General features: G+C 35.7%; 1 protein-coding gene across 14 annotated transcripts; it reads left to right on the top strand.

Moving 5' to 3' along the window:
- The first annotated feature begins 1,354 nt into the window (after positions 1-1,354).
- Positions 1,355-7,119, top strand: LOC140180966 (actin-depolymerizing factor 1-like). Of its 14 annotated transcripts, none has more exons than XM_072222912.1 (12): positions 1,391-1,794; positions 2,278-2,543; positions 2,790-2,869; positions 3,011-3,155; positions 3,655-3,786; positions 3,994-4,545; positions 4,693-4,805; positions 4,982-5,286; positions 6,199-6,327; positions 6,430-6,591; positions 6,671-6,732; positions 6,835-7,119. In XM_072222912.1, the coding sequence occupies exons 1-3, from the start codon at positions 1,792-1,794 to the stop codon at positions 2,812-2,814; spliced, it is 294 nt and encodes a 97-aa protein (XP_072079013.1). In that variant the 5' UTR covers positions 1,391-1,791; the 3' UTR covers positions 2,815-2,869; positions 3,011-3,155; positions 3,655-3,786; positions 3,994-4,545; positions 4,693-4,805; positions 4,982-5,286; positions 6,199-6,327; positions 6,430-6,591; positions 6,671-6,732; positions 6,835-7,119. The 14 variants fall into 14 exon arrangements, with proteins under 14 accessions (XP_072079008.1, XP_072079013.1, XP_072079011.1 ...); XM_072222910.1 differs by having other exon boundaries at positions 4,693-4,902; XM_072222907.1 differs by having other exon boundaries at positions 1,355-1,794; positions 4,693-5,286.
- The last annotated feature ends 4,737 nt before the right edge of the window (positions 7,120-11,856 follow it).

Genomic DNA, 11,856 nt, shown 5'->3' with positions numbered 1-11,856 from the left:
CCACTACGTCCTTCTTTCACTGCTTATCCACAATTATTCCAACCCCATTCCTATTCTTCACCTTTCCTGTATACCAAAATTTGAAACCAGAAGTATCCAACTTCTTAGCCTTTGCACCAACCCATTTCGTTTCTTGTAGGCACATAATGTTAATCTTCCTCCTTGTCATGGTGTCCACCACCTCCATGGACTTTCCTGTTAGAGTGCCTATGTTCCATGTCCCAAATCTCAACCTTCTGTCGCTTCGACCTTTACCTTTTACTTTGTGAACTAGCTTATTTACCCTCATTCGTTCACGAAAACGCGAGAACCCTTGCTCATTTAACATTACATCCGGGCACCAATGCAGCGGCTCTTGCTTTGACACCGTACTCGAGCCATATGGCGCGTTGCTTCCGGGCAACGACCTAGCTTTAGAGCAATAATGTCTTTGATTCATGTCATGAGAGTTCGGCTATATTTTTATGTTGGTTGCCGAAGACCTAACACAACCCTCCTCCTTTATCCGGACTTGGGACCGGTTATGTACCGCAAGTATAACATAGGCGGAGTTGAGCTAGACTCTAAGCCAAACTCTAAAAAATGGAGAGAAAAAAATTTAACATTAAAAAAAGAGCAATTATGTTAATTTGTGATCTTAACATCTATCTTTCATATGTGAATTTTTATAGAAATGGTATTTATTCTAATTCAACTTACCCAAATTAACATGCTATGTACATCAATGAAATATTTTAAAATGATTCATTTTATTATGATTTTGAGACCACTATTAAGCTTAAGGTTTTTTATTTTGCTGATCTAAAGCATATAGAAATAGGATAACAAAAAATGAGCCCGTAATGATTTAATCTTATCTTTATTTTATTTTTTAAAGATATTTTATTATATACTTTCTTATTCGTGATTTTTTAATTTTTGACACTATTCGTGATTTTTATTTTACTTTTTTTGGAATTTGGGTAGCAATTTGGATAAAAAACTGTATTTAGAATAACAACTACTCTATTAGGTTAAGCATACTTTAATATTATCAAATAATTTAGCATTTAGTTTTAAATTAATGAAGTATTATTTACTACTCACTACTAGAAAATTAGTTATTATAAATGGATATTTCCGACGGATTTTATCCCACAAAAATACAGATGGAATGTTAGAGGGATGTTTTTGTCGGAAAACAAATAAAATGAATTAGCATAAATTACAGACGGAAAAGAGAATCCGTCAATAATTCTGTCGGAGAAATTAATTTTTTTCGTGGGAAATTGTTCTGTAATCAAATGCACAAAACACTGCGTTTTATTAAATTATTACAGACATAAAATCCGTCTGTAATTTAAAATTTTCCGTCGAAAATAATAAGCTAAACCTATCATTGCCCGAGCTCCATTCACAGTAGACAAATCAAACGAGATAAACCTAGCATTCCTCACCCTCTCTCCGTCAACAGGCTACTTCTTCTTCTCCTTTCCTCACCCACAGCACCACTGCCGGCCACCCTAACCGCCACAGCTACCTTCTCCTTCTTCTCCTCTTTTTTAAACACTGAACCAGTAGAACACAGCCCCTGTCTCTCTCGTTCTTTCTTGTTCCCAGAACAAAGCAAGCTCAAGCTCCACCACCACCGCCCCTCAAGCTCGCATATCTTCTCAGTGCTACAGCCATCATCTCCTCTAGTCAATGCCGCAGCTACCTTCGCGCAAGCTCTAGCTTCTCAAATTCATTCCTATATCTTCTCCTTCCTTTACTTCCCTCTCTTCAAGTTTCAAAGGCAACGCGAACGCAACCATGGTATAGTCTGGCCTCTTCGTTTCTCCTCTATTTCCACTTCTTGTCCTTTTTTACTGTGCTTCAATTTTCTAGATAGCTCCTTATTATTTATTTTTTAGTTTTGAAATTCGTAAATATTTTGATCACCGGTTTGGGCACTTTGCGTTTGTGTTGCTGATCTTATCGGCTTCTTCCACATCCTCGATCTGATCATTGTATCATTCCCTTCCAGATCTGATTACTGATTTTTGTTCCTAATTTTAGTCTTGCTAACCCTAAAATTCATAACATGCTTTGGGATCTCATCCACAGAATCTTCCCCTCTAATTTGTTGAATGGACATCAAATTAGGGGTGAAGATCGAAATCACTTGATTTTATTTTTTATTGAGGAACTATTAGCTACTCAAGTGGCAAAAAGATTAAAATATGCGTGAGTAATGATTCGTGTGGGTATCTGCTTGATCATAATTTCTTTGCTTTGCTGTGCCTTTCAATCTCTCAGGCAAATGCAGCTTCTGGAATGGCGGTCCATAATGACTGCAAGTTGCAGTTTTTGGAGCTCAAGACAAAAAGGACTCACAGGTTCATAGTTTTCAAGATTGAGGAGAATCAAAAACAAGTCATTGTGGAGAAGCTTGGTGAGCCAGCTCAAGGCTACGAAGATTTTGCTGCTTGCCTCCCTCCTAATGAGTGCCACTATGCTATATATGATTTCGAGTTCTTGACCGAAGGCTATGTCCCCAAGAGCAGGATTTTCTTCATTGCTTGGTAATTAGATGTTTGCTTGTTTGTTTGTTCATATGCCTGCTGGTTGCTTTTGCTGTTGATTGATATTAATTTGATTTTCGTGTGCCTTTGTGCCTTTGTGATATTAATTTGATTTTCTAGTTATAAATTAATCTCTAAACAGTTGCATTGTGTTACTTATTCCAATTTTTCTTGCGTACTACTTGAATAGCATGATGAGGTTCAAAATTTTAAATTTCTTAACCCTGTGCATTTCTTCTTTGACAGTTTTGTACAGGAATATGATCCCTAGTAACTTTATTATGAATACATCTAATGTGATGGCTAGTTTGGCCACAGATCTGCTGGTGAGTTACTTTTTTATTTTAATTTACAATGTTCTCTTGTTGATGGCAAAGTTTTAGTTTCTAAGTGTAACTCTAATTTTAATTTCAATTTTTGTGTTCTTTCTATGTGAAAATTGGATACTGCTGCAAATATCAAAATAGGGATCAGCATCAAAGACAGAAAACACCAATTTTCTTGAATCCGCTTTCTTTTCAGGCCTTCCTGTTTATTATCTACAAAAGCAATACACAGAGAACTCTACATTTTACTTTCCACTCCAGATAGAATCCTATAGTATACAGCAAGGTATAGTATATTCCTGTATTGATAAGATTTTGTGTATAAAAGTGGTAACTAAAAAGTGAATCGATAGTTATGGGCTTATGTCTGTGCTGTTTATGTGGTTATTATAATGAAAATTGACAATCCCTTTTGCCATTCCTGTTTGTGAATCATCGATAAATATGCATGTGCTGAAGAGTAATTGAACTAGCTGGAAGTTATGATAATGGTATCAGAAGTGGAAGAAATACTTTAATAATTGGCCTTTGCATAATATATTGGTTTGTGTACGTAGCTTAGTGCTTGCTTGATGCAGTTTGACTAATCATAGAGTATTTACTTTGTCAATGAGAAAATTTAATTAAGGATCATTAAACTTACTGAACAGTCAATGAGAAAGTTACTGAACAGTCAATGATAAAATACTGCACTAGAGTTTCTTGTCTACATGTCCAAAGGCCATGGTTTCTTTTGGTTCTAAAATGGCAAATTATATTATGAATTATTGTTTTCAAATTTTCAGGTTATACGGTATTCAGATACAGATGTTGCTGAATATCTATATAATTCGAAGCCTGATGCCGATTCATTGTACACATATCTCTGCAAAGACCTTACTAAAGCATGCAGCACCAAGGCACCCCCTGTCCCTAAGGTAGTGACAATCTGAATTGTTGTTTACTTACTACTTTTGAGTAAATTTGAATTAGAATGGACATTAGTTACTAACTTACTATAAATATTGCACAGCTGCCCTATTTTTCGGAAACCAACTATGCACTTTTAGGAACAAACTAGAAACTAGAAACTATATATATATATTGCATAGCTGTCCCTAATTTATCGATTGAATTGAAACCAGATAGAAGAAGGGAGAGCAGTTGTGGTGTTGTGGTCTCCTGGAGCTGGTATCAGAAGTGAGTAGTGGTATCAGAGTTGTTGGTGATGTTGGCGGCGATGAAGGATGAGGAGGGGGATCGAAGTGGGAATGGAGTGATTTGGAGAAATCGAGGTTGTTAGGGGAAGGGCGCCTCCTCCTTGGCTTGGTACCAAGAAAAGAAGGGAAGTTCCATTGCTCCTCTGATACGTATCAATGACATACATTATGTTGCTGATTCTGATACGTATGTTCCTGCAGGGGACACAGAGTTTGCTAAAGATGCTGCCTTTCGCTACAAATCTTCGACTCTGCGTGATGCAAAAGCCTCTTTGTTCCTTTTTATTACTGGATTGTGCTGACTTTTTTTTTATATTGGCATAGAATAAATTTTTTAAAAGATATTTATCCAATTAGTGGGTAGAAGAGAAGACTAGTGGTCAAATACCTGCATCCACTGTTGCTTCTGCTTCCATTGAACTTTTGAGGAAAGGAGGACTAGATGCAGTTTGCCAGCACCTATGTAGTCTGAAAAAGGTATACAGAAATTGATAATGCACTTTAGATTCTACATTCTTAAGTTATAAGAAGAAAACAAGTGACTTAACTTTGTCTTGTTAGAATATTATGAATTAGTGTGTGTCTATTACCAGTCCCCTTACCGTGTTTCTATTGTAAAAGTAGGGTTCAGCATGTGTAGTTAATGCAGCTAGTGAAAGAGACATGGCTGTATTTGCATTTGGAATGATCAAGGTTAATCGCGTAATCGTACTGGACTGTAGCTGTTGTTGACCTAGGTTTGTGTCTGGATTCAAATTATTCATATATATTAGCGTTTATTGACAAAGATGTTACTGATTATTACTTCGGAGTATAATGTTTGAAGCTTGAAAGGTGAATATTGTTTATGTTTATGTTTAGTTCTGCAATACATTCTGTTGTTTTTATTTTCTAATGTGATAGCTTTGTGTAGTAAAAGATATCAAATTATCAATGAGGTTTTATGATAAGCATTACAATGCTGCTGGAAAGCTACCGGATTATGGAGCGATATTTTTGTCAAATAGTGCAACGAAGAAGGAATGTTTTAATAAGGGACTTTTCGGTCTCCCTTCATCTGCAATTCACTTTGTAGAGCAGATTAAGGCTGGCACGATTCTGTTTCTATTTGAATATGAGAAGAGACAACTTCATAGGGTGTTCAAGGCTGCCAGTGATGGTGGTATGAATATCGTGCCTAATGCCTTTAGTTCGTTGAGGACTCAATTTCCTGCTCAGGTAAGAATCCATCCTCTTTCAGATAAGTTGGTGGGATTAGATTTGACTTCTATTTGGTGTGAATTTTGGGATTTTATGATGCGAATTTCTCTTTTAGATTTCATGTATGTTGCGAGTTTGGAGTGTTTTGTTTAATCCTTAGTTTCTCTTGTTTGCTCTTGCAATTGCAATGTAAATCTGTGTACTCTTTCTCTCTGTAGTAGTCAAATTCTTCTATCAAAGAAAAAGATGGAATCCTTCCCTTTTCTCATTTTTTGAGTTTAAACTATAGTGAAACATTCCTTTCATTTGATTTTCATTTGTGCAATTTTCTTACATAGGGTAATATTGTGGACTACTTGTGGTCTCAGTTTCTTATTAATGTACTATGTAAGTTAAGTTCATTCCAATATGGCATTGTAAGCCACTCTCACAAAGTGTATTCAAGTATGCAATCATAGAAAACTACTTTTCAGCCAACAAGTTCAACTTTGGGCTTTCTATAAAGCAGGTTTGCTATTGTCTTGTAGATGATTAATTTTGAATGAAATGTAATTTTTCTTTGTAATGCAAAAGTTTGTCTTTCTCCATTTTTCTTTTCTTTATCTTCTCTCCACCTCAATTATAGGCATAGAGTTAGAGAAAAAAAGGAACTATATTATGACATTAATAGTAAGATGATCTTCAATAATACCGTAGCCTAATTCACTTGTTTTCCAATCAGGTCAAGTTCTATTGTTACTAGTACAATCCCAAGCCTAGTATTAAATTATTAATAATCCTGACTCTATCAGCTTTCTATGTCATCCTAAGATAGCTTACCGTTGTTCTTCATCTGAACTTCTAAATAACCACGTCAAAGTGCTTTTAAATGTTAGAAATATAATTTCATGTCCATCAATCTAATCTTCCATTTTATTTTCAAATGTGCAGCTGCCTCTGAAAGTTTGTACATTAATTTTAAAGTGAGCTCTGCTTTGGTGGAAATAGTGAAAAGAATAACTACAAACCTCGCTATATACTCGCAAAGGTGTTTAAAGGACCTAGTCAACCTGCATTTTGGTATGAAAAATTTCATATTCCTTTTTTCCATGTCTTTTTTTCCTTTCATGTTACAAAATAGGAATTACACTCATATAAGCTTCTCAATGTATTCTCTCTTAGATATTTGATTTGTTTGGCGCAAAGCACAATGTGATACTTGGTTTCGAAGAGTTTGCTTGTGCTCTCTCAGTTTTCCAGTTTGCATATCAGCATTAGGGTTCTTATAGTAGTTCACTTGGATCAGCAGTTTGCCCTTTTTATTGCTCCTATTCTGGTTTCATGGTAACACATCAGTTATTATTGCTTTGAATAATTTATTAATTAATTCATTAATAAGCATTTTGTTGTGTTGGTTGTTCAGGATGAGCTACTGTGGGACCTGCATGGCTTTTCAGAGCAACAAATACTGTCACTTTCTTGAAGGTATGTATGTCTTTCTAATAATAATATCCCAATAGATTTTAGATATCTAATTTTCAAGATTCTTAAAATTAATGTTTAATTTGTTTATGTTATATTAAACAGGTAAATAAAGCTGGACACTTAGTTCCTATGGACCAACTAGAAGTTGCACTTGACTTGCTCACAAGATGGACGCAAGGAAAAATAAATTAAGTGAAGCCCTCGTCACAAAATCAATTCAAATCAAAATAAATTTATAAATGATTATCTCTTGTATGTTAGAAATATATACTAATGATATTGGACTAGTTAGAGGAGATTACTAAATGTCTTTGTTCTTGATACATTGTCAAAACCAAACATCATGTTTGATTCTATTCCTAATATCAAATATTAGTTATTTTGAAATACTATGAATGTTTGGATACAAGTTAGATGAAAATTAGTTAAAAATTTGTATTCATTAAATTTATATTTATTTTGTATGAAACTAGGTTTATTTTACAATAAAAAATATAAAAAATGCTATTTTACCTTATTGACGGATTTACAGACGAATTTTCTGTCTGTATTCAGAGTGTGGGATGATTTTTCAAGGTTCAAATTACAGACTGAAAATTTGTCAGAAAACCTGTTACCGATTATCGACAGAAAATTCGTCGAAGAATCTATCTGTAATTACTAACGGAAAATGCATCGGAAAATCCGTCTGTAATTACCGACGAAAAATCTGTCGAAAAATTCGTCTGTAAATACCGATGGAAAATCCGTCGAAAAATTCGTCTGTAATTACCGACAGAAAATCCGTCGGAAAGTTCGCTGTTTCAGGAAAATGGAGGGAAGAATTTATCGAGGGAAAATCCATCAATAACTAGTAAAAATTCGTCGGTAATTTTTCGACGGAAAAAAATCCATCGGTAACTAAAAATTCGTCTGTAATAAAGACTAAATCTGTCTGTATTAAGCAATTTTCTAGTGTGACTTTGTATTTTGTTTTAGATTGATGACACAACAAGAATGTGCATTACTCTTAATTTGGTAATCAACCCATACAAGACAAAACAAAAAATTATTGTGAAGGTTGCAAGAAAGAACTACATCTACAAGAATATTGAAAAAAAAAATTAAAAAAAATTAATTAGAAAGTAATTAGCTTTGAGTTTAAGTTTATTATTTTTTTGGGAACAATGTAATGAAATTGTTTATATCATTATTTGTATATTTTTAATTTTTTTTTTTTTTGGAGTTTGAAATACACTTTTCTTATTTTTTTGAATTAATAGGCAACAGGTTCGACAATATTAAACTTAGATTTTTGTTATGCTTTATATAAGTGCGACGTGTTATTTAATATAGACATTTGAGCAAATACTTCTCTCTTTCATTTCAAAAAATAAACCAACAATTTTTTCGAATAAATACAAAAGAAGTAGTAATTCACTGGATGCAAGCTTTTTTCATTTTTAAATGATCAATAACATATAATTTAATTAATGGTTGTTAAATACTTTAATTGTAAATTAAAATAATTTAATAGTATTGGTTACTATAAAATTTGGGAATCAAAACTAACACTATATAACACAATTTAATCTTTGAGTCTCCACATAATTCTTTCTCTCAAAATTTATTATTTTTTCAATAAATTAAACAATTCAGTAGGATGAGAATCCCTCACTTTATTTGCATACTATTTCACTTTCTTAAAAAATCTCAACTTGGAGTTACGTGAGTAAACTAAATATAAATATTTTTATGTGTTTTGTTTTAAACGTAAATCATATTTGAATTATTTGAAATACATTTTTATTCAAATGTTTTGATATATGATTAGATTATATGGCCTTAGTTTCAATTCAAATTCCAAAATAAATTATTTATTTATTTTTAAAATATTTTTTCAAAAGTGAATACAACAACAACAACAACAACAACAACAAAGCCTTGTCCCACTAAGTGGGGTCGCCTACATGAATCAAACGATGTTATTGTGCTCTGCCATATGTCATGTCTACAGAGAGACTATTTACATGTAGATCTCGTTTGACCACCTCATGGATGGTCTTCTTAGGTCTTCCTCTGCCTTTCGCCCCTTGTCCATCTTCCATCTCATCCACCCTCTTGACTAGATGTTCTATCGATCTTCTTCTCACATGTCCAAACCACCTAAGACGCGATTCAACCATCTTTTCCACAATGGGTGCTACTCCAACTCTCTCCCTTATATCTTCATTCCTTATTTTATCTAATCGCGTATGACCACCCATCCATCTCAACATCTTCATCTCTGCCACACTCAGCTTATGTTCGTGCTCCCCTTTAGCTGCCCAACACTCCGTACCATAAAGCATAGCCGGTCTTATAGCGGTGCGATAGAATTTACCTTTAAGTTTTAAAGGCACTTTTTTGTCACATATAAAACCAGATGCACTCTGCCATTTTGACCACCCTGCTTGGATCCTATGATTTACATCTTGTTCAATCTCTCCATTATCCTGTATGATGCACCCAAGATACCTAAAACTTTTAACTTTTCGTAGGGTATTTTCTCCAATTTTCACCTCTATATTAGGGTTTTCCCTTCTCGGACTGAACTTACATTCCATATATTCCGTCTTGCTAAGGCTTATGCGCAGACCATACACTTCTAAAGCTTCTCTCCATAACTCCAACTTCTTATTTAGGTCTTCCCTTGACTATCCCATAAGGACGATATCATCGGCAAAAAGCATGCACCATGGCACAGGCTCTTGGATGTGCTCTGTGAGTACTTCCAAGACTAATCTGAAAAGGTATGGACTTAAGGATGATCCCTGGTGTAATCCTATACCAATAGAAAATTCCTCTGTCACACCACCTTGAGTCTTCACACTAGTTGTGGCCCCATTATACATGTCTTTAATTGCACGAATATATGCGATCCTTACCCTCCTCTTTTCTAAAACCTTCCATAAGACCTCTCTTGGTACCCTATCATACGCTTTTTCCAAATCAATAAACACCATATGTAGATCCCTTTTCTTACTATGATACCTCTCCATCATCCTTCTTAAAAGGTATACCACTTCAGTGGTAGATCTGCCTGGCATGAATCCAAATTGGTTCTCTGCTACTTGTGTCTCTTTTCTCAACCTCCATTCTATCACCATTTCCCATAACTTCATGGTATGACTCATAAGCTTGATCCATCTATAGTTTCTGCAACTTTGTATATCCCCTTTATTCTTGTAGATAGATACCAAGGTGCTCTTTTTCCACTCATCAGGCATCTTCTTTGACCTTAAAATCTCATTTAAAAGCTTGGTTAACCAGTTGATGCCTTTTTCTCCAAGGCCCTTCCAAACCTCAATCGGGATATTATCATGTCCTACTGCCCTGCCATTTTTCATCTGCTTTAGAGCCTCTTTTACCTCAAAGTCTCGAATTCTTCGATAGTAGTCAAAGTTTTGATCTTCTTCCCTTGTGCATAATCGACCAAGGCTCAGAAGAGTCTTCTGTCCCTCATTAAATAACTCATAGAAGTAGCTCTTCCACCTTTTCTTAATCTTCTCCTCTTGAGCCAACACCTCTCCATCCTTATCCTTTATTCACTTAACCTGATCCAAATCTCTCGTTCTTATTTCACGGCTCTTTGCGATTCTATATATACCTTTTTCTCCTTCTTTTGTGCCCAAAGACTGGTAGAGACCCTCATATGCTCTTGTTCTTGCTTCACTTACAGCCACTTTTGTCTCTTTCTTAGTTGCCTTATATTTTTCCCAGTTATCTGCGTTGCGGCATAAAGACCACTCTTTAAAGCACTCCCTTTTTATCTTTATATTTTCTTGTACACTGGCACTCCACCACCAGGACTCCTTGTCTCTTGGTCCTATTCTTGTAGATTCATCAAAGCTTTCTTTTGTTGTTCTTCTAATAACTTCTGCCATTTTCCTCCACATCTCTTCCGCACTTCTATTTCCATCCCACTTTGCCTCTTCTCCTACCCGTCTTAGGAAGCTTCTTTGTTCCTCACCTTTCATCCGCCACCACCTCGTCCTTGGGTTCTTCGTATAATGTCTTTTCCTCAACTTTTGCTCAACGAGGAAATCCATGACGAGCACCCTATGTTGTGTTGTCAAACTCTCTCCCGGGATAATTTTACAGTTAATGTAAAATTTCCGGTTGACTCTCCTCAACAAGAAGAAGTCGATTTGAGAGCTTGCCATGCCACTCTTATAGGTTATAAGATGTTCGTCTCTCTTTTTAAAACATGTATTTGCGATGAGAAGATCAAAGGTTGAGGAAAAGTCCAAAATAGTTTTACCCTCGGCATTGATCACCCCGAAACCATGGCCTCTGTGAATACTCCCATATCCAGTCACTTCTCTCCCAACATGGCCATTTAAATCTCCTCCTAAGAAAATCTTATCTCCCAAAGGTATGCCTTGAACCAAACTCTCTAGATCCTCCCAAAACCTTATCTTGTGTTGTTCGTCCGAACCCACTTGCGGTGCATAGGCGCTAATCACATGGAAAGCACCTCCCTCCACCACAAGTTTGATAGAGATGATCTAATCTCCCACCCTCTTGACATCCACTACGTCCTTCTTCCACTGCTTATTCACAATTATTCCAACCCCATTCCTATTCTTCACCTTTCCTGTATACCAAAGTTTGAAGCCAGAAGTATCAAACTCCCTAGCCTTCGCACCAACCCATTTTGTTTCTTGTAGGCACATAATATTAATCTTCCTCCTTGTCATGGTGTCCACCACCTCCATGGACTTTCCTGTTAGAGTGCCTATGTTCCATGTCCCAAATCTCAACCTTCTGTCGCTCCGACCTTTACCTTTTACTTTGTGAACTAGCTTATTTACCCTCGTCCGTTCACGAAAACGCGAGAACCCTTGCTCATTTAACACTACATCCGGGCATCAATGCAGCGGCTCTTGCTCATTTGACACCGTACTCGAGCCATACAGCATGTTACTTCCGGGCAACGACCTATCTTTAGCGCAATAATGTCTTTGATTCATGTCATAGGGTTCGACTATATTTTTATGTTGGTTGTCGAAGACCTAACACAACCCTCCTCCTTTATCCGAGTTTGGGACCGGCTATGTACTGCAAGTGTAACATAGGCGGAATTTTTTTTTCAAAAGTGAA

This window comes from Arachis hypogaea, chromosome 17 (assembly GCF_003086295.3).
Source record: "Arachis hypogaea cultivar Tifrunner chromosome 17, arahy.Tifrunner.gnm2.J5K5, whole genome shotgun sequence".
Lineage (NCBI taxonomy): Eukaryota > Viridiplantae > Streptophyta > Magnoliopsida > Fabales > Fabaceae > Arachis > Arachis hypogaea.
The sequence above is the reverse complement of the archived record's forward strand: the minus strand, read 5'-3'. Positions and strand labels throughout refer to the sequence as shown.

Excerpts from the sequence above, each read along its gene's own strand:
- LOC140180966 (XM_072222901.1), top strand. The coding sequence starts at position 2,510 with ATGTCCCCAAGAGCAGGATTTTCTTCATTGCTTG. Across the intron at positions 2,544-2,789 it reads AGGATTTTCTTCATTGCTTG|TTTTGTACAGGAATATGATC; the intron begins GTAATTAGATGT and ends CTTCTTTGACAG. Across the intron at positions 3,787-3,993 it reads AGGCACCCCCTGTCCCTAAG|ATAGAAGAAGGGAGAGCAGT; the intron begins GTAGTGACAATC and ends AATTGAAACCAG.